Consider the following 26,627-nt stretch of genomic DNA (forward strand, 5'->3'; position numbering starts at 1 on the left):
CACAAACAGATCAAATACAAATAAAAAGAGAAAAAGCAAAGAACACTCCCAACAATGTCTGCCTGTGCACATACGTACCTCTCCGACACTTGAACCGCGACAAGGTCATGGCGATTGTGCAGTTTCTTCCAATGGCGCTGGAGGGCCCTGTCCGCAACGCCGGTTGTGACTCACTGGCCGAGTCTCTGGGCAATCTGTCAAAGATGGCGGATTCGTACCGTGCGGTCACCCGTTTGTCACTGCTGCTCAATGCGCTGTCATCCAAGACTTTGAAGGACCTGACGAAGCCAAAGGGAGACGCCCTCGTCTGGCGCCTTGAGCAGGTCTCGCACGCGTTCCACATTGGCTTCTGCCTCAACGAGCACACGGCTGTGCTTGCGGGACGAGGAGTGCTTAACTCGGGGCTGACGCGCTTTGGTGGTGTTGCCGTGGTCTGCTGGTTGTACACGCTTCTTCTGGGTATTGCCCGCCAGGCATACCTGTTGGCAAAGCACAGCCCCAGGGGTTCCTGCAAGGCCCTTTTACCGGAGGATGCGGAGAAGAAGGTTGTCCCGTACACGCACGAGGAGTGCAAGCGCGCTGTGGTGAACCTGGTGAAGATGAGCTGCTTTGCCGTGTTTGCAATGACGTGTCTGCCTGAGGGCAGGCCGAAGCTGCTGCAGGACGTGTGTGGTCCCTTGGTGCCCCTGCACGAGTTGATCAGGGCGATTGCCCCTAACAAGCTGCACCTGAGTGACACTGTGCGTGGTTTGTTGGCCGCCACCGCCTCATTGTGCGACTTCTATTAGGATTCTGTTTTATTTGTTTTCTATTACGAGAGAGTGAAAAGTAAGGATTTGTGGGAAACCGAAATTTTATGTTTGATTTTTACCTAATGTTTTGTTTTTGTTTTTGTTTTTTGTTGAGATGGTGATGCTTTTTTTTTTTTTTTTTTACTGATTGTTTTGTTTTTTGTGTGTGCTTTAGGTAATGTTGTTTTGTAGTGGAGATTTCGAGAAGCAGCAATTTGTTTGGTTGGACGTCATATGTTTGGTTTTACGTTTGTATGATGCATATTTTTTGTGGGTTTTTGTTATGGTTGTTGCGGAGGAATTTTTTTTTTTTTTTTTTTTTCTGAAGACGTGTGGGTGTGGTGAGAGGTGGAGTTTTATGCATATGTATGCGTTGGTGCTTCTTTCAAAATGGATGAAGGCATTTATTACGGACTGTCGTTCTTTTTATTATTATCATTATTATTATCGGCAGGATGTTTTTGTTTATCTTTGTGGCTGTGCATACTTGTGTGAGCGGGGCATGTGTGTTTACTCCATCTTTTTTCTTTTACATGTTTGTTTTTCATATAAGCTTTTATTAAATAACTTCTATCTTTTTTTTTTTTTTTTTTTGGTTATTGTTCCCTTCTTAATTTTATTTCCTTCTTGTTTTTGTTTTTGTTTTTCTGATATTCCTTTGCATGTGTGTGGTGTGTGCTGGCGCATCTGTTGCTGTTTTTTTTATTATTGGCCCATGCTTTTTGCGTTTTTTTTTTTTTTTTTTTTTTTTTACCCCGTGTTTCTCTGTGTATGTGTCGATGAGGAGCAAAAGCCATGAATCCTGCGTTACCCCACTCGTGTCTTTCAATTGCATGGCGCCGCGACAGGGTTCCAGCAGTTCTTCAGTTCTGTAGCATGGTGGTGAGTGGGGTGGCGGGGTCGGTGGGACACAGGTCCATTGAACGTTCTGCGAAGTCGCTTGCGAGGTTGCTGTCGGAGTACGGTTCTGTGACCCGAGTGTGCAACTGGCTTGTGGTTCTCTTAGAGCTTTCGCCGGCAGGTGTGCGCCGAACGATGCGAACATCACCGGGTTTTTTTACCGGCATTGCACGAATTGTAACAACGATTTTCTTGGGACTGTTCTTGGCGAGTGAAGAGGTGGAGCTGTTAGCTGCTGGCGGCGTGTTGAGTAAATTGTGGCGTCCGCATGCTGCCCGGATGGTTCCCATATTTTTTTTTTACTACAACTTGTTGAAGGCGGCAACAAGTGCTGCACTTCTTCAGGCGATGCAGCGCATTTCGTTTGAGGCCACAGACACTCAGAGTGTCATTCGCAAGCGGCATTACAAGGAGCTGTTTCTTTCTTTTATGGAGGGCATTGCGTTTATGGTGTACGCCATGACACTCCTGCCAAGCAATGCACCGCGGCTTAGGGAGGCACTTAACGAAGGTTTCTGGATGGACCGTGTGTACTCTGTGTTTTCATCGCTGTGCCCGCAGGCAGTTCAGGTGCGTCCGGCCACTCAAGGACTCCTTGGGCTTCTTGCAACAGCCCCCTTTCTACTTTTATCGTCTTGATGCTATTGACTCATTTTAGCCCCTTGCTAAGAAGGGAGAGGATATGTATTTGTGTGTGTGTGTGTGTGTGTGTGCTGCGAGTGCCGCATGTGCGGTCTGGCAGATTTAGGGCGGACCCGAGAAAGGACAGGAATTTAAAAATATCGGCGGGCAACAGGAAGAGGACGAGTCAACAGCTTCTTGTACCGCGGAATTCCAGACTTAAAAGTAATTGGAAGGTGTGGATGAGATTAAACAATTTTGTTGTGTGTGTTTTTCTCGTTATTATTTTTGTCACCCCTTCCCGTCCGAGCTGCGTGTTTCTGAAAGATGAATTTGCCAGAGTGGGGAATTCTTTTGAGGCAATTTTTGGGGGGTTGTGCCTTTTTGTTTGCGGCGGCTTGCCACCCTTTTGTTGTTATCGTTTTTGTCCGCTGAGGCACTGCGAAGACGCCCAAGAGAGCCAAGAGTAGGGAGGAAGCGAGGAGGTATGTGCAGCTTTGATCATCAGGACAAATCAACTTTTTTGTCCGGCCGGAGGAAGAAACCTCTCCGTCCCATCATTTCACCCTCAATTATGGTGGCAGACCCAACACAACTTCTGTTGGAAGCCCTGCACGTGTTGTCTCCCGAGGGCGGTGCTGTGGAGTGGCTTCATGTTGACGTTATTGATGGCCATTTTGCGCCAAACATGTCGTTCTGCTCAGACACCGTGGCTGGGCTGCGTCGCCATCTTCCCCACGTCTTCCTTGACGTCCATCTTATGGTGGCGGAGCCTGAAAAATGGGTACGTCCGTTTGCTGATGCGGGGGCATCGCAGTTTACATTTCATATTGAAGCCACACAGGAGCCAGTTGCTTTGGCAAGCAAAATTCGTGAGGCTGGTATGCAAGTAGGTGTTGCAATTAGTCCCCGCACCGCAATTGACGGTCTTATCCCACTTATTGAGAACGGTCATTTGGATATGGCACTTGTCATGACTGTAGAGCCTGGATTTGCGGGGCAAAAATTTCTGTCGGGGCCTCTTGCAAAAGTGCGTCAGCTGCGTGGACGGTACCCCCACCTGAACATTCAAGTGGATGGCTCTATTAATCTCGATACTGTGAATGAGGCGGCATTAGCAGGGGCCAACTGTTTGGTTCCAGGACAGGCCGTTTTCAAAGCCAAGAATAGGCAGGAGAACGTCATTCACTTGCGCCGTGTCGTTCACCGCCACTTGAAATCCCACCTTTAGGAATTTAGAAATACGCCCAAATCTCTTTTTTTGAATGGGGCAACGGTCCGATTGTGTGTGGGATCCTTATTTGCCACGTTTTGTTTAGAGTGAGGACGGCGACTTTTAGTAATTTTTTTTTTTTTTTTTTTTTGACCTTGGAAGCGTGTGGGAAGGATGTGTGGCCATGTGAGGAAGAACGAGTAAGAGGGTTTCTTGCCCACCTGACATGCCCCTTTACCTGCAATGCGGTGCTTGTTTCCAAAGATACCGACTTGTAGGGCAGCAAGTGCAACTTCTACTTTTTCCCCTTTTCTGTTGTCCCACGCATTTCTCGCTTTTACCCTCCACGTGGAGGGGGCAACAGGGGCTGAGGAAACTGTGAAAACTGCCAGTTCGTGAGTTCACAACGAGCCCGGTTATCACGGCAAATATATTTGGAATCGGTTTACTACTGTATGAGTGTGGGTGCGGGTTAACTCGTTTTTGAAGCGGAGGGATGCTGGGCGCATTGAACCAAACTCTCGTTTCCCTCTTGTTGCTGTCCCTTCACTTTATGGGAATGAAGGACAAGGCCTCAGCCGGGAGCATGTTTTTTTTTTTTTTTTTTTTTGCATGAATCTATTTTTTTTTTTTTTTTTTTGGTGTTTTTTATTTATTTATTTTTGTTTTTGTGTTAGTCACTCACCACTGGGCGTTCTTGGTTTTTAGTGTTTTGCTTTTGTTGTTACCCTTCGTTGTGTGTGTCTTCTTGTGTCCGCTGCAATGATGTGTTATTATTTGTTTTCATGGCTGCGGGAGTTTTTGCCGTTTTCTTTTTTTTTTTTGTTTTATTGTGTGTGAGATGAGTTGTCGAAAAAAGAGGATTTACTGTTTGCCATCTTTGAAAAACAAAGCATGCCGAGCTACTCAGACAAACGAATTCATGCCACCGTTTCGGAGCTGAAGTTAAATTTTCTGAGGACCTTTAATGTTGTCGCTGAAGACGACGTCGAGTGGCTTCTTTTCACCTTCGCCCCCGGCCGTGTGAACTTCTTTGGTGAGCATGTGGACTACATGGGCGGGTATGTGTGTCCCGCCGCCCTCAAGGAGGGCTGCCACATTCTTGTTGGCCGTGTTCGACACCTCTGCGACGGGAAGTTACGCTTTGCGAGAGAAGACGATGAATGTTTTGTCCTTGATCGTCTTGGGCAGGCGAAACACGACAAGAATTGGAGGACTTTTGTTCGTGGTGCGGCTACATTGGCTCTGAACGACCTTGGAATGCCCATCGACGCTCCAGAGCTGCAGGGCTTCTGCGCCATCTCGAAGGGAACTCTGCCTATGGGATCTGGCATGAGTGCTTCCGCATCCTTTGATGTGGCCCTTTTGAATGCCATCACGACCGTGGCAACGCGGCGATACCGTGGGAAGTGCTACGTGCCTGGAACCCGGTTTCCGATTCTCCCTCCCTGCAGCAGGGAGGAAAGGATTAAATTGACAAAACAGGCACATCGCATCGAGACAGAATTCTGTGGAGTCAACGTAGGTATCATGGATCAATTTTCGGCCATTCACGCCACGGAGGGCTCATTCATGGCATTGGACTGTGATTCCCTAACGTTTGAGTCCCACCCATTGTCCTACCTGCTTGGAGACTCCGCCTGCTTCCTTTTGATAAATTCCATGATTCGTCATGAATTGACGGGCTCGACAGCTGGTGGATATAACACACTACGCTCAGATGCTGAAGGTGCACAGGCGGTTGTAAGGAAACATAAGATGAATAATGCGGCATTTACTTTCCGCGATCTTGCCAGAAATCCCAAGAAGTTCACAAAAGATCCAGTGGCATTTGTGGAGTCCTGCAGACCGCATTTTACCCCTGGCCAGTACGACCGTGGCATCTTTAACATTGCCGAGCAGATTCGCACCCTTCAGTTTATTGAGCTCTGTCGACCTGAGTGTCTTTTGAGCCAGGAGGAGCGTTTCCGAAAGGCCGGCGAGCTACTGAATGCAACCCATCAAGGACAGCGTGATCTTTTGAAGATATCCACCGAGGAATTGAATTTTATTCATCGGGCCATTAATCTTGAAGAGGGCGTGAGCGGAGGACGATTGATGGGCGGTGGTTTTGGCGGATGTATTCTCCTTCTTCTTAAAAAGAATGCCTTGGAACGTGTTGTGAAAAACGTGCAGCAAAAGTTTAATTCCAGGTTTGGCCTTGTCTGCGATGTGTACCCAGTGGTTCTTGGCGACGGTGCCTTTGTTGCTTCTCTCTGGCAGGGTGTTGAAGGAAAGCTATGAGCGCATCGTGAAGCAACGGGGTTCTACTCCTTTTTCTCTCACTTTTGAAATCTTCTTGTGTGCTCTCAACTTTTTTTGAGCCAATGGCGAGAGGAAAACAAAATGCAGCAAAACGTTAATTTGGTGTTTTTCCTTTTTTTTTTATGTGTGTTTGTGTGCGTGTGTGTGAGTGCCGCTTCTTTTCTTCACGCGTAAACATTTACATATTTATTATTTTTGTTTTTGTTCCCCCCCCCCCCCCTCCTGTTCTAATGCCCTCCACGCGGAGGGGAATACAAGGGGGTGAGGAGTTGTTAAAGGATTCCGATTTGTGATTTTGTAACAACCCGGGTTGTTACAGCATGTGTTTTATAAATTGGTTCACGGGGGCAATGGGTGTTGGATGCGTCTTCCCTGAATTGGGGGGGGCACTGGGTAAACTTAACCAGACTTTGGTCCCTCGTTCTTTCATCTCTTCCTGTGGGAAATGGAAGAGCGGGTATCAGTCAGGCACACATATTTCTTTCTTTTTTTTTTTTTTTTTTTTTTAGTGGATCCTTTTTTTTTTTTTTTTTTTTTTTTTTGTTTTTTGTTTTAGTATTGATTATTTATTTATTTATTTTTACGGACAATTTATTTGTTGATTTTCTTGGTTTGGTGCAGCGTTGACAACTCGGTCGTATTTTATTTGTTTTTCAGAGTGTTCTTTTCTTCCTTCTTTATACAAATATATATATATATATATATATATATGTCTGTATGTCTGTCTGCTCGTGTTTTCGGGACTGGCATGGTTGCATGTATTGGCGATGTGTGTATGTATACATATGCGTACATATCCATGTTTTCTTGTTGTTGTGGTGGTGGTGGTGGTTGTTTGTTTGCATTTCTGGTAGGTCTCAGCTTTTCTCATCATGACGGAGTATTTGAAGGATCTCGAGAGGACGGAGCCCGGGGACCCGATGCCGCCCATCAATCTTGGGCCCTACGACAATCCTTTGCTCTGGAACATGCTGGATCCGTTCGGTGCCGATCGTGGCCACCAGCGCCGACCCATGTCGGTGTCCCGCAATTTTATGGAGTTGCATAATGTTCCCATAATATTTCGGGACCAGTGTGTTCACCGATGGGTGCCACTTCACCGATGCATTAAAAATTTGAAGCCAGTCACGTGGGGAACGGCAAATTGCCACGAGTTTGAGGAAGCCTGGGTTGTGTGCCGCGCGTACGAGACATATCGGAGTCAACTTTTGAAGTCAAAGTTTATGGAGCTAACGAAGGATTACACGGCTGAAGACAAGAAGTTTTTCCCTAGCTTGCTGTACTTGGGTTTTCCCACGTATATGAACTCTTTTTATTGGACAATGGCAGCGTCACAGCGACTTAGTGGGTGGGATGAAAGGGACCCCGCAAATCCGATGATGTGGCGCGAGCCTAACAGGGCTCTTATGCGATCTGAGTTTTCTCCTACTAATTGGGAAAAAGGCACTATGACGAATGCAATCGGCCACAAACTTATCCCAGATGAGATTGTATACGATATGGTGCCTGGATTTCCGCTTCCAGAAGATAAGCGTCCAGAAACGATCGTGTAAATTATTATTATTATTATTATTATTATTATTATTTGCAGTTGTTACTCACGGTGACAATAATGATGATGTTAGCAGCAGCGGTTGTATTGGAGGATCTAGGGACACTAAGAGGAAGGAATTGCCTGTAGGGAACATGTTACTGGTGTGGGGAGATTAGTGGGGGAGGGAAAGCGGAGGGATCCTGGGTTTGGGGGGAATGATGGGAAGGGGAATGAGTTGAAGAATTCTTTCTGTTTTTGTGTGGGTTTTTTTCTTGTTGAATCTGCAATCCAAATGCGTCTGACAAATATCTTCTTAGTGGCGAAGTACTTGCAATGAAGTGGGCAATATGCGTCAAATTTATTGTTATTATTACTATTTTATTCTTTTTCTTATTCACATTCAATACCACGTTGAGTATTGCGATGTGTTCTTTTTTTTTTTTTTTTTCCTTCCCTTATTCTCAGTTACCGTTTATAGAAATGAGGGGATGGCACGCCCGTGTTGGAGGCGTGGCTTAGAGCTTTGTCTGGGGTGTACCTCGCCGCACTTTTGAGCGAGGCATTACGTGTGCGTTTCTGCCCCATACTTCGCATGCAGTTAATGTTTGACTGGCGGGGAGCATTACATTTTCTTTTTGTTGTTGTTTAGTTTTTCTGGGTTTGTCTGTCTGTGTGTGTTGGCGTCTTTGTGTTGAAAGGCTTTTTTTTTTCCCCCTTTTTTTTTCTTTTAAGGCGTTACCCGAAATCTCGAAATTTGCATACGCATTGGCTCTTTTTTAACTCTTCTTTGCGTACTTATTTTTGGTGGTTTGGGTTGTCTCCGCTCTTTTTATTTTTTATTTGTGTTGTGGGGTGGATACTCCCGTTCGTTGCGGCGTTCTTTTGGGTGTCGTCCCCTTCTTTTTCCGCCACCTGCGCAGTGAGGAGAGGGAATCGAGGGAGAAACGGGAGAAGGGATTTGGTCTGCGCATTGCATGCGTCTTCCGGCCAGTCGGGCATTCACTTCGCCCCAGGTGGCGCGACATCGCGGGGCTGTTTTTGGTCACGCAGACAGGGCGCTCCCGCCGTATTCCGCGCTTGCGCTCGGGATGGATGTAGTCGCCAGTGAGCCTCTAGCAAGTTCCATGCAATTTTTGCAGCAGGAACGTCTCCCTCCTTTTTTGGCCCTGACGCTTTTGACTCGCTGCTGGACAAAATGGACGGTGACCTTCGCCGTAACACGGGCGCCATGCGGACACGGCAGTGATGATGGCGGTGCCGCGGCCCTTGCAACTCTACTTGCGGCCTCCGAGGACAGTCTGCGGTCGTACGACAAAAAAGAAGCGGGCGGGGATCCGGACCGTTGCGAGCATATCTCACGACGGAGGCTGCGAGAAGAAGAGCGACTATCAAAAGGGTCGATGACGGTGACAAAGGCAACGGATCGAAGTGGTTATCATCATATTGTGGAAATTATGCTGCGTTGTTGTGGGAATCATTTGACTGAAAAGACGCTTCTCTCATTGATGCAATACGCTGTGCAAGTGGAGGAATCTGAGGGAGCCGTTTTGACAGAACTTATGGGATTCCTGGCTTCCATCACAAATGGCGATCAGAGGAGATATGAAGGCTGTTTGCGTGCAGTTCTTGCTGCATCGCTTCCTATTCACATTGCCCCCATCGTTCTTTCAATTCTACGTAGAAAGGAGATAAATGTGGATGTTGTGAAGCTGTGTCTACATCATGTGGCTATTGTTGTTCGAGGACGTCATACGGGTGCTCTTTCCGTTGAATCAGCCATGGGCGGGTTTCATGAATGCGCCGTGACGGCGCTTCGCTGGCTTTTGGGAGAAGCAATCGAAGGGCATGGCGAGCTGTACATTCAAGTCATGTCCTGTTTAAAGCATGCCCCTGTGTTTTTACTTTGTGAAGTATACAACACAATGGAGGAGCACAAACTGGTGACACCTTCCGTTCAATGTAAGTTCCTTGCGAATTGCGGCATTACTGTTGCTGTTAGCAACACTGTACCTTGCGAGTGTATTGAGGTGATTATTCGTGCTTTTCGCGCTCTGGTCAGAAGTGATCGAGAGACACGGCACATTGAGGAGGGCCTTGTGCATGGTAGCGCTGTTCTTGTTAGTATTCATCGTGAAGAACTTGTCCGTGAAGCGTATGCGGCACGTCCAACCCTCCGTGAAACACCACATTCTGTTTTGGCCCATGTACGGAACGGGGATGTTTCACAGTCTCACCAGGCCCTCCTAAGATTGGCGCAGTCACGTGAAGAGGGATGGATCAACATTCCTTCACCTGCAATGTTGGCGATTCACGCTGTGTGCAGCCTTGTGGGTCGTTTGGGAGATCCTGCTGACATGAATCCTTTGTACCGTGCTCTTGTATCTTTTCGCAACCCCGGTATGATTATAAGCCAATGCATTGAGTACGTCCTGGCCGGTATTTGTGACCGTGTGGCACGCATCGATAAAGAAGTTCCCAAGGACGCAGCCCCTCGAACTGTGTTAAACCTTGTGCTCCCAATCTTGCGCACCGTGGCGTTGTACTTTGGTGATGAAATAAACACTGATATGATTCTTGAATTGTTAGAAACCGCGGTGAGTTTGAGACACTTTGCCGTTCCACTGACATCATCTATTCTATGGAATTTACAGCGATCTTCCAGTTTGGCGCTGAAGGAATTGTTCTCTCGCGTGGATCCCTCCACAAATGGCATTCCATTCTTGAATTACTACACTCTTTGCTTTGCCCGGGATCAGGGCAAGAGGGAAACGGTGGAACATCTGTCTACTGTTTGGCGCTGTGATGCGGATCCAATTTTGAAACGGCATGCCTTGCTGGCCCCACCCTACAAATTATGGAAATGTTCCTCATGTGGTCGACTAAACAGTGATCGTTTTAATTATTGCCTTTGTTCCGCTCTTCGAAACAGTTTTTTAGTTTGCTCCCGCTGTGGGCATGCGCAGGATGAGCGCTGGAAATGCTGTCAGTCATGCGGTGAAAGAATGTGCGAGGATTTCATTGCGGCAGCTGTTGTGCGACGTTCATGGACCTGCGACGGCTGTGGTGCGAACAACCCTGCACGTCAGACTTTTTTTTGCTTTCGCTGCAAGGCACCCAATGGTCCTGTTGCCAAGGTATTGCAGTCTTTGGAACGAATAGAGAAGAAGCATTGTTCTTGCCCTGGTAACAACGCGTTGGATGCAAAAAATTCGTTGGGGGGATTGATGCAATATTGTCGACACTGCGGTTGGCTTCGGGAATCATGGGCTGCTGCGAATTCCATTGTTTGGTGCTGTGAAGGATGTGGAGAACTACGGAGCTCGTTGGACCGTGCATGTCCTGACTGTCCGCAGGTAGAATGCCTGCCTTTTGCGGTTGTGCGGAACATCCGCGATTCTCCTCTTTGCTCCGATTGCCGTCTCCCTTCTGTCAATCCCTTTGCATCTCGGTGTCTTCGCTGTGATGGTTCTCTGCAGCGTAGCGCGTCGAGTGAAGGGATGGTGGCTCGGAAAGCGACGAAAGGTGATGGTCAATTGGCTTTCCGTTGTTCAAATTGCGATGTTATGGCTGTGGGCGATGCGGCACACGTCTGTCAGGAATGTGGAGAGGATATGCGTGAGTCTGATTTCATACACGTTGCTCTTCGCCACTGCGAAGGGTGTGGCAAAGACGTGGAACCCTTGCATATTGAAGCCATGTGCATGCACTGCACCACATTTCTACCACCAGTAGAAAGGGAAGGCTGGAGTGTTTCTGTTGTTTATGAGACGTTGAAGGGACTTGTGCAGCTGTCGGAGCGTGATGGGATAAACGAGCGTTTGGTAACACTTCTTCAAGAACTGATGTGCTCCTTTAAAACGCATGTGGAGCTCAGAGTTATGGAGGAAACCCATGTTTTTGTAGCAGTAGAGCTCGGACGTCTACAAACTCGTCTGTTCAAATTCATTGCCTATGACGCAATGGCAAGACGTGCTATTGCATTGGCAAAACAACTTTTGGAACATATCGACACCAAATGTGGGTTTCTCGGAACAAAACATTTTTTGGATGGACAGTGTCCATACTGTCTTGGGACACACCCGAAGGAATTATGTGTTCATAACAAAGAGCCATGGATATGTGAGGAGTGTGGCGCGGAAAACAAGAATGCGGATGTCTGTTGCTACGTGTGTCAGAATTGTCTGTCCTTGCGCCCCTGCGTGCAGGAAAAGTGCCCGACCGACGCATGGGAATGTCTTCAATGTCAGCGGGTAAACGTTGAATTTGAGGCGTACTGCATCTTCTGTGGAGTTCAGCGTGCTGCTGTGGAGAGTGCAGTCGAGGAGGCGGCTGAGGTTTGCCCATTTGTTCCAGCCAAATGTGCCACTTGTGCTCTCGTACACCTGGAGGCGCGGTGCCCACTTTGCCACAATGACGTTCCGGAGTCAATGAAAAATGCAGAGGGGGTTGTGTGTATGGTGACAAATCGCTATGCGTTTATTCAGCCCTCTGGTACGGAACATCCCAACCAACGAGTGTACGTCGGAGAGCCGTGGCTGCGGAAGCATCAGTGGGCGAAGGGGGAAAAAGTCATCTTCACAGCAAGAATTAATGAACGCGGTGGATTTCGTGTGACATCCATCCGCTTTTAGCGAATAGATGCAACGACCATCATTTGGCTTCTTGCACATTCAAAATTTTTTTTTCTCACATTGCAGACACTCCAAAAAAAAAAAAAAAAAAAAACGGGTTTATTTCATTGCGGAGAAGAAATTTGTTTGGATTTTTTTTTGACTGGTGTGTGGCTGCGTTGGGCAACTTGAAACAATTTTTTTTTTTTTTTTTTTTGGGGGGGGGGGTTCTTATTGTGTGTTTTATTTTTTTGCTTCACCGCAAACTGACAAAAACGACTCCATGCACACAGACAAAGAAGAGGAGTGTGCGGGTGGCGCCATGGACTGGAGGCACGCCTCAATGAGCGGGAGCCTGACGTGGGTGAAGGGGACGACGGTAGCGTCTTCGCCGACTCCATCGGTTCTTTACTCGGAGCTCTCGCCAACACTCATCGTGGGCCTCACTTTGCGTGGTGGCGCCCCAGCGGACTACATCAAGTTTTCCACGGTGACCTCCGTGATGCACATGGCACCTCACACCGTCAAGTTGCACCTTGGCGAGGCGGCGCAGGTGTCGTTAATTGCCCCTGACACTCGGGAGTGTCTTCAGTGGCTTGACGCCATTCAGCTCGCATTGTCTGGTAAAAAGGGCAATTTCTCGTCGACGGAAAAGTTATCGTCGGTAAGAATGACGCGGTCTTCACCAGAGCCTCCAGTTTACATCTCAGAGAATGGCACCAGCGGTTTGTCCGAATGGGGAGGGAAAAAGGACGTGCTTCATACAAACGATGAAAACCACACAGGCGGTGCCGAGGAGATGCTGGGGAATAATGGCCACCATGCCCCTCTGAGTAATGAAACAACAAATAATGAAGATGCAGAAGTAACTGAAGGGATCGTCGTGCGAGGAGGAAATGATAGCACGAACAACTTACAGTCGATGGCCACTTCCTTTAAGTTTGCCCGTCCAACTCAACCGTCGATGGTGCATAATGGCGAAAGTGAAAGAAATCTGCTTGCACATCTGAATGAAAATGATGCATTTCTGCCAATTTCTCCGCATTTCAATGAGGTTGCCGCGGTGAGCGAGACAACTGAGCCAAAAATAAGACTTCCCGAACCCGATGTTGATACAATCAAGGACATGCGAAAAGGGCCGACCTTATATTCTGGCACAATGTCTAAAGGGGAACAAATTCCCTCTGCCTTGGCTAACGACACCCACCACGTTATTGTACCCAGTTCACCATGCGACGTTTCTTCAACAGCCGCTTTGGGGGGAATAGAGACTCGTCTACCTTCCATTTCCGTGGCTTCTGAGGATCGATCAGTCATGGAACATGAGAGGCTGCATAAGGCGGATTTTCTTCCTCGAGAGCCACCCCAGGAGCCATCATTGGCTGACACTGCTGAGAAAGGGCTGTTTGGGCGTCTTATGCCCGTAGAGGATGATCACTCCTTCTGTGCAGAAGTTGCATTAAGCGATGGACGTCAAGAGTTGTCTCATAACGAAGATGCGCCTTCCCAAAACGACGTTGAGACCAATTCAAGGAATAGCCCCGTAAGACGGCCGGTGATGGCTCCGGCGCCCAATGAATTATTGTCGTCTAACCACGAGATGCCGGTTTTATTTTCAGAAGGAAGTAAAAATCGAGCGTACCGATATGATTGTTTTTTTGAGATGAAACCGACGAATTCCGATGCGGATGCAGCAAGAGGGGGCGAAATGAGTATTGAGAAGGGAGTAGAGGTAAAATGTGGGGACGTGGTGGCACACACCAACCGTTGTCATACAGATGAAACGCTTTTTCAACCCTCATGGCGATTGCCTGGCATTTCAGGGTTGCCGTTGGAAAGTCAAAACCGATCAAAGGTATCATCCGTAGAGCAGTCGCATGGTGGAGCCAGATGTAACAGCAGTCATCAAGGGAAATTGGCAGAGTCAATTATCGATCGAATTATTCACTTATCTTCCAGTGGTGCTTCACACGAAAACCCTTCTTCTGTAGTGCTCTCGGCTGGGATCGACACTCCTTCTGTACTTTTTCCATCGCGTGCGAAAGACGGTTATTACCGCCCTATTGAGGCCGCAGTGGCAGTGACGCCGCGACGCAGTGCATCTGGTGCTAGAGGCGTATTGGGGAGGTCAATTAGCGTGGAGAGTCCTGGACCAATAAACGTAAATGATCGCAAAGGCGCAAGAGATGTGCTCCCTCTTAAGCTATCGAGTGTGCGGAATTCTGTGGATTCCGCATATGCGGGAATGAACCGAGGAGTCAGTCCTCATATCGTGAAAGAACATGTGCGTGAACTTAACTCTGTGATACACTCGCCGGCTTACCGACACTCGACAGGACGCAATTTTTTTTATAAAGACGCTAGATTTTCCTCACTGAGTAAAGAAGAACTTTTTAGAAACGAACGGCCACCAAATTGCTTACGCCGTGGAAGTTCTTTCGGTGCGTCGTCGCGAGAATGGAACGCGGTGCCCAAGCGGAAGAAACTGAGACGTAAGGTGAAGGGTGGGACTTCACCATCGGCCGGTGAATTTTTGATGGAGCCTACACTTTTTACGAAGCACGCCGTCCAAGGCCACGGCGGTTCCAGACACTATGCGTGCGTGACAGAAGACGGTGCATATTTTGTGTGCATTCCTGCGCAGGAATTTGAGATGCGGTATTCGACACGACAGAGAGGGCTCTCTACATTGGAGGAAGTGATGGGTGTGTATGGTGAAGGGTGTCGAGCGATGGCACTGAGCAGCATTGATCACGTTTCGATGGGAACTGAGGAAAAATGGACGCACGCCTTGCAACTACAAGGTGCGTTGCTGGATCGACTTGTCTGCGTGGTGTCGTGCTCACATGCCTTTCTTTTGGAGGCTTCTACTGCTGCGGAGGCCAATATGGTCGTGGAGGCGTGGAATGCGTTTCTGTTGGAATATAACTAGAGGCAGAACTTCTTAGGTGGGAATGAAGGCTGTCGCCATTTACTTTTGGTGGGCGCCGCGTGGATCATTTCATTATTTTTATTTCCTGTACTGCTGTAAGGGGAGCGGGAGGGTAACTGACGTTTTATTATTATTGTTATTATCTATCCGCACCCTTTAACGCTTCAATTGCTGTATCTTTTTTTTACATTTTCGCATCTCTTTATATATATATATATATATATATATATATATATATATATATATATATAATAATGGTAGATACATGTATATGTGAAAATTTTATTTATTTATTTTTTAACCTTTTAAATAATTAATGTCTTTTTATTATTATTTCTTATTTCTATGAGTTTTACTGTCTGCCCGCCTTTCTTTGTATGCATGTTTCGTTGTTGTTGCTGTGGAGATGAAAAAATGAGTAATGAGAAACGGAGTGACGAAGAAGACATGCCCTTATGTTTACGCATAGAAACGGAACCAATGCGGAAGATTAATGGGGAGAATTGGAAACACAATGACACTGTGTTGAATGTTGGGCTCTATTAGACGCTTTTACCTCTCTCCCACACTGATGCTCCCGTGTGCCATACATACGTGTATATTTGTTTCTGCAACGGATAGTACATTGTTGTTATTGTTTTCTTCTTGTCTGTGTGTGTGTGTGTGTGTGTTTGTGTTTGCATCTCTTTTATAACTTTCTGATTATTTTACTGCACTCACGCACAAACGACAGCAACAACAAGAACAAGAAAAAGGGGACTCCAATTGTGTTTTCCCATGTCAACGTCCGCATATCGTATGGCGAGCCTTTTGCGGCAAGAAAACAACAAATTATGCAGCGACAATGAGAAGAACACGCTCGCAATACTCACACGGGATGTGGAGGCGTTTTTGGACCATGCGGCGGATGTTCCGCCTGTTGTGATGGAAACACCATACGATGTTGGCGAAACGGATTTAATGGAGGTGCATCTGAGCGTTGTGGCGGGCGTCCTGGAGCCATGCGAGCCCGCCAGTGACGTCACGGCAGTGGATGGTGTGTTCATGCCGACGGCGAAGAACCATGCGGCGATGGACCGAAAGCGGGTGCGTGAGGCGCAGGCGATGTTGAACCTTTTGGGTGCCCTCTCAACGGACTGCAACATGCCGACTGCTTCTGTTGCCGCGGCCACACGCTGCCAGTTGTCTTTGGGAGGTGGAGAAAAGGCGGATTTTGAATCTGACGACGAATCCATTGCTGTTTTTGATGCCGACGAGTTGGAAAATGACACGAGTTCTTCGGACGATGAAAGTAACGTGCACGGGCGCCCTCCTCCTCGTATATTGGAGTTAAATTGAGTTTTCGCATTGCCAGTTATAGCAGGGCGATGTTTTTTTGTTTTGTTTTTTGTTTTTTGTTAAACTTTTTTTTTCTTTCGTGCCTGCTATTTTTTTACTCTCCGCAGCGGCGGTCTGTCGGTCTCTCAACGGTGGTGACTGTTGTGGTTGTTGTTGTTGTTTTGGGGGGGTTGGCTTCCGCCTGCATGTCTTTTTCTCCATTCTCCTTTCTTCTTTTTTTATTATTCCCTTTTGTTCGGTTCCCCTGCATTTCCCCGTTGGTGGGGAGCCATTGAAGGAAAAGGGAATAATAACCAAAAAAAATAAAAATAAAAATAAAAGAGGCGGATAATCGCCGTAAATATTTGTCGTTAAGCATCGGAGAGGAAGCGAAGGGCAGGAAGGAGAAAAAAGTAGTGGGGAATCGGGCAGGGGAGGAGATAAAACGAGGAAACACATGCGTCGCTTCACAAGCACTCCACTTGCCGCCAACGCAGCGGTGGCATCCCTGCGCACACTCTACAGCGCGTTGGTGGAGGACCACTACAACAACCCCCGGAACATGGGAAAACTTGACAAGACCGACCCGAACGTGGGAACAGGGCTTCGCGGTGCACCCGAATGTGGTGACATGACACAAATGCAGGTGAAAGTGAACCCCGACACAGGCGTCATTGAAGATGTAAAGTTTAAAGCCTTTGGTTGCGGAAGCGCGATTGCCGCCTCCTCGTACGCGTCCCAAGCAATTCGGGGAAAAACATGGTCAGAGGCACTGAAGCTGACGAACAAGAAAATAGCGGAGGAACTCTCACTTCCCCCAGTCAAGCTTCACTGCTCCATGCTGGCACAGGAAACAATTCAGGCCGCGGTGGAGAATTACCTGTCGAAGAACCCTTCGCTGAAGTCAAAGGTACAAAAGAAGCAGTCAACAGAGGCTTCAACCCCCTAAACTGGAGACACCCTTTTTTTGTGAATCCGCTTTGCATGGTTGGTCAAGAAAGGGATACGGAGAGAGAGAGAGAGAGAGGAGGAGGAGGATGGAATGCACGAGTAATATTGAATTTTATATATACTTGTTTGCCGGCTCTATTCTCAACCATTCTCTTGCCAACGCTGTTGTATTCTTTTTATTTACTGATGCGTTTTGCTACCTAGTCATTATACACATTTTCTAGGACGGTCTTATACCTTAATTATATATATATATATATATTGTGTGTGTATATTTATATGCAAACGACTGCACACGCGTCCATTTACCCACTTACTCAAAACACTATTGCTGGGCTTCCACCGCTGCTTTTGAGACTTCTAATGGCAATGGCATGCGCAATTGAGGATTTCTTTACCGTTATTTATTTATTTAGTCCTGAGGCGGAAAATAAAGCAAGGCAAGAAGGAGTAAGGAATTAGAAACGGTGCAGTATGAGCGAGAGAGGGATGTAATAGGAGGAAACTGTGGCAGACGTTTCTTGTGTTTGGGGTGAGTATTGTGAGGGACGAGGAAGTTGTGTGTGGAATGAGTTTTTTTTTTTCTTCTGTTCACACGCATGTTTTGAAAACACACAATCAATTTTTGAATTGGGCGCCATTTCCCTTACTTGCTTGGTCTCTGGACCTTTATTTCGCCCGCAGTGCATGTACATGTGTATATGTTTGGGTCTGTAATTGTGTTTAAGCGTGTAGGTTGGCTCAAACTCTCAATTTACTGCAGTTGCCGCGTTCTTTACTTTTTTTTTTTTTTTTTGTTGTTGTTGGTTTGGCTGCTCTTTTTATGAATAAGGATTTTCTATTTTGGCCACAGCCCCGAACGAGTTTTTATTTATGTGGTCTGTGGGTGTGTACCTTCTTTTCGCGTCGCCACAATGTCATGTAACTGTGCGTGAAAAGAGGGTGTACCGCAAGGGAGGAACAGAGAGAATGTAGTAGGGAATGAGGGGAGGAAAATAAAATGTGTCAAGCAGAGAAAAAAAATGACTGACTCCCTTTTCTCTCTCTCTCTCTCTCTCTTTCTCTTTGTGTGTGTACATGGGGGGTGTTTTTGCGAGGGAGGAGTGGGGGGAAAGTAAAAGGGCGCATGTGTTTTTTTCCTTTCAATCAGCTTTTTTACCGAGGAGAGACCGAGAAAGAGAAAGAGAGAAAAGTTGAGACGTGACGTGGGCACATGTGCACGAATTTGTGCTTAAGTGTTGATGTCTGTATACATATATATATATTATGTGTACATTTATATGTTGTAGGTGGGGGAACGAAAGTGCGGGGCAACGCCCCGGCGTCGTTACTCGCGTGGAATGTCGATGAGTGTAACTTAATTTGACCTCATGGGCGCTGTCTTGCCACACCAATTGCCCTTCTTCGTTCCCCTTTCGTTTTATATATATTTTTGAGTCCTTTTTTTTTGTTTTTGTTGTTTTCTTGTGTGTGTGTTTGTATGTCTGTTTCCGTGCGTGGTTCCTCATCTCACAAGACGGCAGCTATTGGGGCGTGCTTCACTGCTGTGTGATATTTTTCTTTTGGTCCTTTTTTTTTTTTTTTTTTTTTTTTTTTTTTGGCTCAGTTTGCTTCCTCCGTCGAGGAGAGACGGAAGGGAGGAGTGGGAGGGAAAAGAGAAGAAACAACACGACTGCGAAAGGCGGCAAGGGGGAGCCGCAAGAGACAAGTACGAAGTTGATTTTTACACACATTTCTTGCTTGGCGTCTCTGTGTGTCTGTTTGTAAGATCTGCATGTCTGTTGTTATTTCTACAACGAGGGGCAGTTTGCTTATTCATCTCCGCTACACGGACTGCCCAAAGGCGTGCTTCAACTTCCTTGCGCTCTGTGCCTCCTCCTACTACGATGGCTGCCTCTTCCACCGATGCGTTACGAACGCGTTTGTCTTGACAGGCGATCCAACCGGAACGGGGAAGGGCGGGGAATCCGTTTTTGCACCGGAGCAGCGGTATTTTGACGATGAGGGCCTTGGAACTGTGCACCACGACAGCCGCGGGGTTGTGTCTATGGCCCACAGGGGCAACAAGCCCAACACGAACGCATCCCAGTTCTTCATAATCTTTCAACCCTGCCCGTCACTTGACACGAAACACACCGCGTTTGGATGTGTGGACTTGGCGTGGAACGACGGTGAGAGCGAACGAACTCTAAAAAAACTTGAGGAGCTCCGGGTCGATGACAAGTACAACGTTCTCGACAAGGATGCGAAGATTGTTGGGACCACGGTGATGTACAATCCCTTTGCTGAGGGACACATTAAACTAGACGTTTAGCTGAAATGTGTGCTGCAAAATTGTTTCGGAATTGTTCGCTGGAACAGCACATGGGCAGCAGCAGCAGCAGCATTGCAAAGGGGAAAAGGAGGAGGAAGGAGGGAAATAAAAAAAAATTGTTGAACGGGACATTCAAGCATACCGAAAAGTAAATAAATTATGCTCTCCTTTTTTATTATTATTTACTGCAGGCCCACGGGCCAAAGGAAAGCAAATGAAAAGGTCTGAAGATGCCTGCTGAAGAGTTGCACTGCAGTGAAGAGACGCGCAAACGCCCACGGGACCCACCGTTTGTTGTGGATTATCGTCCCTACACAGCGCGTCAATTGGCACATGCACTACAGAAAAGAACAACAGCGCAGAAGGAGCACTGGGACGTCTACTACCGCCACAATACAGTGAACGGGTACCGCGATCGCCATTACATCATAAGTGAATTTCACGAGCTTCGCGAAACGCTTGAGCGACTCAAAGAAGAGTCCTTGCTGCCAGCAACAGATATTATTTGGATGGAGGTTGGATGTGGCGTGGGCAATGCTATCCTTCCGATTCTTGAGGAATACGGCGGGGTTAATGGATGGCGTCTTGTTGGGTTTGATATCTCTTTTGTGGCAATTGCGTTGCTGCAAGAGAAGCGACATTCTCTCCCCGAGAATTGCCAAAAAAAACTCTCTTTTTGTGTTTTGGATCCAGCTGAGGAGGACATTTCTGTTGCAGGGTCACCTTCTGTAAGCCCTCTTGCTATTGCTGAGAGCTCAGTCAATTTTGTTTCGATGATCTTTGTTTTATGCTCTATCCCAGTGGAGAAGCACCTGGTTGTGCTGCGACGTGTGGCATTTTGTATGGCCGAAGGGGGTATCATTTTTTTTCGTGACTACTGCGTCAATGATCACGCGGAAAAACGGTTCGGCACCCATCGCCGGGTGGAAGAGAATACCTTTACTCGCAGCAATGGAACCTTGAGCCACTTCTTTTCGCTTGCGGAAGTGCGACAGTTATTTCAGGAATCCGGATTTGAGGAGGTGGAACTGCTGGTGGTCGAGAGAGAGATGGTAAACAGGAAAAAAGGAACAAGCATGTATCGAAAATTCCTTCAGGGCCGCTTTCGCAAGACGGGGAGTGCAAAAACAACAAAGATCACTAAGCTTGATAAGGAATTTCTTGCCTATACTCGAGTAAAAGAATGTGTTTAATCGCATATTGGACTTCAGGTCCTCTCACATTGTCACTCCCTACGGATGAGCACGTGTTTTTGCTAGTTCACACATTGAGGAATATGTACAAAAATGGGCGTTTTTTCGTTTGCTGCACTTTTTTGTTTCTCTGTTGTTTTTGTTTCCTTTCTGTTGCAAAAAAATAAAAATAAAAATAAAGTTTGTGTGGGAGGCAATTGGGGAGCACAGTCGCGTAGGCCTTTGCCGCGGGGCAAAATGGGGGTGCATGGGCTCTGGCGCCTCCTTGACACCTTTGGGGAAGTGACGCAACCGAGCGACTGGCGTGGCAAGCGGGTTGCGATTGACGCGAGCATTTGGATGAGCCAATTTCGGGCAAAATGCACATCCGGTGAAAATATGGAGCAATGCATCCTGGAGGGATTTTTCTTGCGTATCCTGAAACTTCTTTTTTATGGTATTGAGCCTGTTTTTGTGTTTGATGGCACTGCCACGAATTTGAAATCGACTGAGAGGCGTCGGCGAGCGGAGCGTCGGGCAGCACTGGAACGGTCGGCTCTCACCCGTCGTGCTCAGCAGATCGTCAAGGCGCAGTTGGCTTCAGGTTTGTTGAATGTACAGGCGTTGGATCAAAAGGGCCCAGTGAAGACAGCGGGGCGGCCACTAAGCCCCAAGAAGGAAACGAACGCCGGAATGTTGCAACGTTCGTCACTAACCAACATCTCTGACACCGCGACTGGATGCTGTAGTACTAATCCGCGAAGTTTGTTGCGAAAAAGACGGCGTGAAATTGTGTTGGAACCCGATGCCATTTCGAGAACTCTGACGAATTCTTTCTTAACAGAGGCGGAGGAATGGATCGAAGAAAGGAAGCGCGGTGAAATGTGCGTTGAGGCCAATTTACTTTTTTACTCTAGCACTTCACTCTTCATGGGTCCACGAGGAGTCTTGGAAGACAAAATAAATGGACCCATAAAGGCCGCCGTGCTGCCTGAGAAGGATACTAATCCCTCGGCTTACATTAGCCTTTCTAGCTTGTCTGGTGAAGAAGCTTCGTTGGTGATCTCTGATGGTGACAAAACCAGTATTAATGACTATGAAACAGTGTCCACCGGCATAACTAGCAGCAGGGGCTCCGTTGTAATTGTGGGATGTCACACAGAGACGTTTCCGGATCGTTTCCGTGAAATGGAGGAAATAACGATTCATTCTTTGCATGATGACTCTTGCGGCACGTGGTTGGAAAAGGATATGGCAACGAGTGATGATATTCTCTCTTTTTGCAGCGAGGGGGACAGCAGTGGCGGTAGCGGCCACAGTAACAGTGACCATGATGATTCGGTCCAGCTGTGGAATCCCGGCACCCAACTAATTTGCCAAAGTAGCGCCGAAACCACAAGGATGCACCGCGAGTTTTCTGACGACGGCATTGAGCGGCCTAAAGCAGCCTCTATTGGTTCCGTTGAGGAGACGACTAGGGAGGGGTCGTCTTCACCCGTCACGAAGGACTTGATGGGTGCAGTGGATGTCACAAGATCACTGGAGACGCCATCGCCTTCCCACCCGCCACAGACACTTCTGCCAAAGCCGATAACAAAAGGTGCGAAGGCACATCAAGTTATACCGTTTGAACTTTTGGAGATTTTGGAGCTGCTGGATTGTTGTGGGATTCCATTTGTCTTGAGTCCCCACGAGGCGGATGCACAGTGCGCCTTCCTGAGTCAACAGCGGCTTGTGGATGCGGTGTTCTCAGAGGATAGTGATGTCATTGTGCATGGCGCCGATGTTGTCCTGCGGGGTTTTTTCTCGAAGAACCGTTATGTGGTGGTATATCGTCAGAGTGATTTGGCGATGTGTGGCGTGGACAAGGACGTTTTGGTCGCGCTTGCTCTTTTGCTTGGATGTGACTACGCCGAGGGTGTGGATGGAGTGTCTTTGTTGGAGGCGCTACGGATCATAACTGCCTTTTGGCATCAGGAAAGTGTTCAGGGCCCCTCGCACGTGTTGGACATGTTGACACGGTGGAGGGATGCTGTGGCACAGCGGCGTTTTGTATGGGAGGAAGAAGGCGTCCTCTTGCAGTCCTACTTGAACTGGAGGAGGTGGAGCACGTTGCGGGTGGCCGCTGATTTTCCGCAAGTGCCTGTTGTGGATGCTTTTTTTAACGCCACTGTGGATGCGGATATGAGGCCGTTTGCGGTGGCATCCCCTGAGTGGAATCGTCTGCGGACCTTTGCAGGAATGCACGGTTTGCTTGGCGATGTCACATGCCAGCAACGGCTGGAGTTGGCTCAAAAGGCCTTCCTGGCGAGAGAATTGCAGCGTAAGAATGAGCGTAAACAACAGCAATTGCGCCTCACGGATTTTGCGATGCCGTCACATGCAAAAGAGAAGGTGGCCTACAAGAAACAGCCACCCAAGTTTGCAGCGGCACTCTCCGCCTTGCGAGCTGCCAGAAGAAGTGGGGTCCGTGCGGATTGCTGTCATTATTGAAGGGAATCTTTGAGTGAACAGGGCTGTAATGGATGTACTTATGCGTCTTGTGGTGTATCTCAGTGTGCCTCAACCTTTTCTTGAGGGGAAACTGTTTGTTCTTTTTTTTTTTTTTTTTTGTGCGTGCGTGTGTCCGTTGAGTGGAAAAGGAGGTTTAGAAAGACAAGGACAGTGGCCGCCACAAATACAAACGCAATTAATATTTCTTTTTTGTTTGTTTGTTTGTTTTGTAGGCGAATAAAATTGGAGGCAAAGAAACATCCATGCCCGGGCAACACGCGGAAAAAGGAAATGGTGATGGCAGAAGAAATAATGACAAAAACACCACGATTTCCGAGGGTCTTATTTCATTGGATGGAGAAATGTCTTCTTTTGATGACGCCATCGAAAAGCAAAATTATCACAAGGGGAATGGTAGTTTTGGCCTTCCGAGGTATGTGCCGCGATATCCGTTTGATCAGAGCCGCCGTGAAAGTGTTCTAAACGTTCCCTGGCATCTGCGCAAACCGGGGGGGTTGGAACAGTGTAATTTTTTTGATTCTTTTCGTTCTGTGAAATTTTGGAGGCAGTCGGAGTTTGCGCTACGCATCACACTCTTTGCCGTTCTACTCCCTGCCTCACTTATTGCGGCGGAGTTACCCAACTTGCCATTTGTATCAAACACGCACTGTCTTTCTGCGGCTGTGCTGGCTTCCAAGGTTACGGTGGGTGAGGGTCTAGCATACGTGGTCACCTGGACTCGTGCTGGTTGTATCTGGCTGCCGCTTGCCACTATTGGGGCAGCTGCCAATCTTGGTAATTACATCATAGGATGGTGTTTCTTTTACACCCTGTTGTTGTTTCTTATGGCGACATTCACGGAAAACATGGTTCGACGTATCTGTCTTCTTTTGTTTAACAGTTGCATGTTTGGAATTCTTATGGATCCTCAGCGCGGCACCGTATACCCATCACGGGTGATGTCGGATTGGTGTATTGGCACAGGTCTTTGTCTTGTCGCCACCTTTCTGCCCTACCCGGTTTTTTCGAAAAATAAAGCCCATCGCGCTCTTGCTGAAATTGCTCGAAACACAGGCACAGCGTTGACTGGCATGTCTTCCTGCTTCTGGTCAGAATCGAATGTTACGCGGAATATGGCCATGACCAAAGTCCGCATGATGACCGCGGCAATCGATCTGCTGATGCAAAGATTTCATACCGCACATGAGGATTCCTTTTATGAGTTTATTTTTGAGGGTTTTGAGCCGTGGGACGTACGGGAAGCCAAGGTGAAACTCTTTGAACGACTTCGTGCGAACCTAAGAGGGTTGTCTAGGGTTCTTGACATTCTGGAGTCCAAGCCGTGGGTGGTTGATGATTCGGAGAGGTCACGGGCCTTTGGAGCGCTGATACAACAACATGTTTTGCGCTTCTCAAATTCGCTCGATAAACTCACCGAGGAACTTGCCTCCACCAGCTCCTTTGGGCAGATAAGGCAGCTTCACAGTTATTTTGTCGAATTGAATGACGTCACAGTGAAACTCCAACACGAGTTTGACCAGGCCCGCCGAAGACTTTTTTACGAGAATAAACCCGGTACTTTGGAGGAATTTGTCCCGCTGATGACGTTTTTTATCTTCTCCATCGTTAACTTCCGGGACACCATGCTGCAGTTTGATTCCGAGGTACAACACAGGAAGCACCTTCTGAGAAACTCCATCAAGAGAGTTGTGGATAAAACCATGTTGGAGCCTATCCAATACACTTTTCGCTTTTGCCGGCGACTTGTGACGCAGTGGCGTCGTAGGGAGATTCAAAGCTTGATCGAAGCTGCGAAGGTGAGTGCGGCGATGATATTAACCGTTGGTTTTTCGTTTCTTATCGGAATTGACAAGAAGTCACTCTCTGGGCCAAATATCATTGCTTTCGTTTCTGGTGCCAATCCTGTTGAAGCCCTGCAAGCCTCCATCGTGCGACTCACGGCTTGTATTCTCGGTACTGTGATGGGCTTCTTTGCGGGGTCGTATTCCTCAACATCCGTCCAAAAGGTCGCCTCTCTGTGCGTACTCATGTTTCTAGGCACATTTTTCCGCACCGACAAAGACTATGGTATCATGGCGGTGTACGCCATGTTTGTGTTGATTCCTTTAGACACTGTGGGCCATACGACAACGGAAGACACGTTGGCTCGCATGAACCAAATCACTTTTGGCATTCTTATTTATGTATCCATCAGTGTTATCGTACTTCCACTAAGTCCCGGTCTTATTCTTCGCAAGAAACGCATCAACATCCTTTTACGCGTGAGCGAGGCATTGACGTCGCTTTGTGATATGTTTTCAGAGCCTCTTCCAATTGATAGCATGCATTGCACCACTCTCCCTATTTACAGAGAATCCATCGTTCTTGATGAACATTATGACAGTAGCAATCCGCCTGACGCAGATTTTTTAAAAAATGCGAGTACGCGTCTCATGGTACGTGTAGATCGTCCTATGTTGAAAATCAGTGAACTCCTGGACGAAATTGAGGGCCGCCTTGAGGCAACTTATCCGTTTATGGGATTCGCTCGTGCGGAACGCGGGATTGTGGATGCGGACTATCCAGCAAAGTCATGTGAGAAAACAACATATCATCTTTATCGCATCGTAAGCTTGTTGAGGACAGCGTGGTGCAGTTGGGAAGTTTTGAGGAGTCAGAAACATTATGCTCCGGATACAAGACATGTACTCCATTACCTGCAGCCGATTGCTTGGGATGTCTGTCGCTCATTTCAGCGATTTGTTGGCATGCTTTGTTATAGCCTGCGGAATCCTCAGGTGTCATTGGAAATGGAGCTTATCCAAGTTGTTCTGGAGCTTATTCAGGCCACCGAGGAACTCCACCTTCGTAAGAATCAAATGATGCTTTTTATTATATGCAACTCTGTGGAGAAAAATGCACGTTACAAAAAAGAGCCTGATTTTTTCACCGCGGACGTAACAACCGTGCAATCGGCACCCCAAAAAGAAAAGGGGTTGATGGCACTGGGCGGACTCGGCAGAAAACGGGTAGACGACGGGGGGTCTATTCTTCCCCTTCTCCGAAAGGGCACAAAAGCCAATCTAGAAGAAGACGACTCGCCCGAGCCCCCGGAGTCGGTGGCTCTTTCAGATAACTTTGTTATGCCTATCACGGGGGCAGATGCGGAAGGGCTTCATTCATTCACGTTGAGTATGCAGATGTTTGCGGATGAAGCGAAAAAGTTGTTGATGTGCCTGGAGGAAATGCTGGACCACTTGCGGAAAAAAATGTAATCGGGCAGCCAGAAGCAAAAAGGACAGGGAAGGGAAAACTCTGTCTGGATTCGTGGAATGGTATGAGAGGAAAAGAAGAGGCGCATGTATGCCGCGTTTCTGTTCAATCAACATATGTTATCAACAGTTTTGTGCTTTATATTTTCCCAATTTTCCTTCTTTTTTCTTTCTTTCAGATCGTCTCATATCCCCTCCTCCTC

General features: G+C 47.5%; 13 protein-coding genes across 13 annotated transcripts, besides 24 other annotated features; all 13 read left to right on the forward strand.

Moving 5' to 3' along the window:
* Nucleotides 1-26,627: a sequence feature (heterozygous, Esmeraldo-like haplotype).
* Nucleotides 108-788, forward strand: Tc00.1047053507009.10 (Gim5A protein, putative; the record flags this gene model as incomplete). The annotated part of the gene is made up of 1 exon (XM_806810.1): nucleotides 108-788. One exon carries the CDS (start codon nucleotides 108-110, stop codon nucleotides 786-788), a length of 681 nt encoding a protein of 226 aa, XP_811903.1.
* Nucleotides 878-899: a microsatellite.
* Nucleotides 1,093-1,113: a microsatellite.
* Nucleotides 1,370-1,438: a sequence feature (T-rich).
* Nucleotides 1,519-1,543: a microsatellite.
* Tc00.1047053507009.20 (hypothetical protein, conserved) lies at nucleotides 1,587-2,330 on the forward strand (the record flags this gene model as incomplete). Its single annotated transcript, XM_806811.1, has 1 exon — nucleotides 1,587-2,330. The coding sequence occupies one exon, from the start codon at nucleotides 1,587-1,589 to the stop codon at nucleotides 2,328-2,330; it is 744 nt and encodes a 247-aa protein (XP_811904.1).
* Nucleotides 2,381-2,404: a microsatellite.
* Nucleotides 2,800-3,543, forward strand: Tc00.1047053507009.30 (ribulose-phosphate 3-epimerase, putative; the record flags this gene model as incomplete). The annotated part of the gene is made up of 1 exon (XM_806812.1): nucleotides 2,800-3,543. The coding sequence occupies one exon, from the start codon at nucleotides 2,800-2,802 to the stop codon at nucleotides 3,541-3,543; it is 744 nt and encodes a 247-aa protein (XP_811905.1).
* Nucleotides 3,656-3,676: a microsatellite.
* Nucleotides 4,115-4,195: a sequence feature (T-rich).
* Tc00.1047053507009.40 (galactokinase, putative) lies at nucleotides 4,420-5,808 on the forward strand (the record flags this gene model as incomplete). The annotated part of the gene is made up of 1 exon (XM_806813.1): nucleotides 4,420-5,808. One exon carries the CDS (start codon nucleotides 4,420-4,422, stop codon nucleotides 5,806-5,808), a length of 1,389 nt encoding a protein of 462 aa, XP_811906.1.
* Nucleotides 6,307-6,383: a microsatellite.
* Nucleotides 6,391-6,412: a sequence feature (AT_rich).
* Nucleotides 6,508-6,540: a microsatellite.
* On the forward strand, nucleotides 6,702-7,382 carry Tc00.1047053507009.50 (hypothetical protein, conserved; the record flags this gene model as incomplete). The annotated part of the gene is made up of 1 exon (XM_806814.1): nucleotides 6,702-7,382. The coding sequence occupies one exon, from the start codon at nucleotides 6,702-6,704 to the stop codon at nucleotides 7,380-7,382; it is 681 nt and encodes a 226-aa protein (XP_811907.1).
* Nucleotides 7,383-7,415: a microsatellite.
* Nucleotides 8,338-11,994, forward strand: Tc00.1047053507009.60 (hypothetical protein, conserved; the record flags this gene model as incomplete). The annotated part of the gene is made up of 1 exon (XM_806815.1): nucleotides 8,338-11,994. One exon carries the CDS (start codon nucleotides 8,338-8,340, stop codon nucleotides 11,992-11,994), a length of 3,657 nt encoding a protein of 1,218 aa, XP_811908.1.
* Nucleotides 12,068-12,088: a microsatellite.
* Nucleotides 12,171-12,190: a microsatellite.
* Tc00.1047053507009.70 (hypothetical protein, conserved) lies at nucleotides 12,257-14,905 on the forward strand (the record flags this gene model as incomplete). Its single annotated transcript, XM_806816.1, has 1 exon — nucleotides 12,257-14,905. One exon carries the CDS (start codon nucleotides 12,257-12,259, stop codon nucleotides 14,903-14,905), a length of 2,649 nt encoding a protein of 882 aa, XP_811909.1.
* Nucleotides 15,109-15,156: a microsatellite.
* Nucleotides 15,182-15,241: a sequence feature (AT_rich).
* Nucleotides 15,552-15,582: a microsatellite.
* Tc00.1047053507009.80 (hypothetical protein, conserved) lies at nucleotides 15,683-16,243 on the forward strand (the record flags this gene model as incomplete). Its single annotated transcript, XM_806817.1, has 1 exon — nucleotides 15,683-16,243. One exon carries the CDS (start codon nucleotides 15,683-15,685, stop codon nucleotides 16,241-16,243), a length of 561 nt encoding a protein of 186 aa, XP_811910.1.
* Nucleotides 16,276-16,321: a sequence feature (T-rich).
* Nucleotides 16,542-16,563: a microsatellite.
* Nucleotides 16,680-17,171, forward strand: Tc00.1047053507009.90 (iron-sulfur cluster assembly protein, putative; the record flags this gene model as incomplete). Its single annotated transcript, XM_806818.1, has 1 exon — nucleotides 16,680-17,171. The coding sequence occupies one exon, from the start codon at nucleotides 16,680-16,682 to the stop codon at nucleotides 17,169-17,171; it is 492 nt and encodes a 163-aa protein (XP_811911.1).
* Nucleotides 17,218-17,255: a sequence feature (GA-rich).
* Nucleotides 17,417-17,454: a microsatellite.
* Nucleotides 18,212-18,238: a microsatellite.
* Nucleotides 18,728-18,772: a microsatellite.
* On the forward strand, nucleotides 18,948-19,487 carry Tc00.1047053507009.100 (cyclophilin, putative; the record flags this gene model as incomplete). The annotated part of the gene is made up of 1 exon (XM_806819.1): nucleotides 18,948-19,487. The coding sequence occupies one exon, from the start codon at nucleotides 18,948-18,950 to the stop codon at nucleotides 19,485-19,487; it is 540 nt and encodes a 179-aa protein (XP_811912.1).
* Tc00.1047053507009.110 (hypothetical protein, conserved) lies at nucleotides 19,718-20,680 on the forward strand (the record flags this gene model as incomplete). The annotated part of the gene is made up of 1 exon (XM_806820.1): nucleotides 19,718-20,680. The coding sequence occupies one exon, from the start codon at nucleotides 19,718-19,720 to the stop codon at nucleotides 20,678-20,680; it is 963 nt and encodes a 320-aa protein (XP_811913.1).
* Nucleotides 20,840-20,860: a microsatellite.
* On the forward strand, nucleotides 20,918-23,152 carry Tc00.1047053507009.120 (DNA repair protein RAD2, putative; the record flags this gene model as incomplete). Its single annotated transcript, XM_806821.1, has 1 exon — nucleotides 20,918-23,152. One exon carries the CDS (start codon nucleotides 20,918-20,920, stop codon nucleotides 23,150-23,152), a length of 2,235 nt encoding a protein of 744 aa, XP_811914.1.
* Tc00.1047053507009.130 (hypothetical protein, conserved) lies at nucleotides 23,416-26,427 on the forward strand (the record flags this gene model as incomplete). Its single annotated transcript, XM_806822.1, has 1 exon — nucleotides 23,416-26,427. One exon carries the CDS (start codon nucleotides 23,416-23,418, stop codon nucleotides 26,425-26,427), a length of 3,012 nt encoding a protein of 1,003 aa, XP_811915.1.

The sequence above is a fragment of the Trypanosoma cruzi genome, genomic scaffold, assembly GCF_000209065.1.
Source record: "Trypanosoma cruzi strain CL Brener 1047053516851 genomic scaffold, whole genome shotgun sequence".
Taxonomy (NCBI): Eukaryota; Euglenozoa; class Kinetoplastea; order Trypanosomatida; family Trypanosomatidae; genus Trypanosoma; species Trypanosoma cruzi.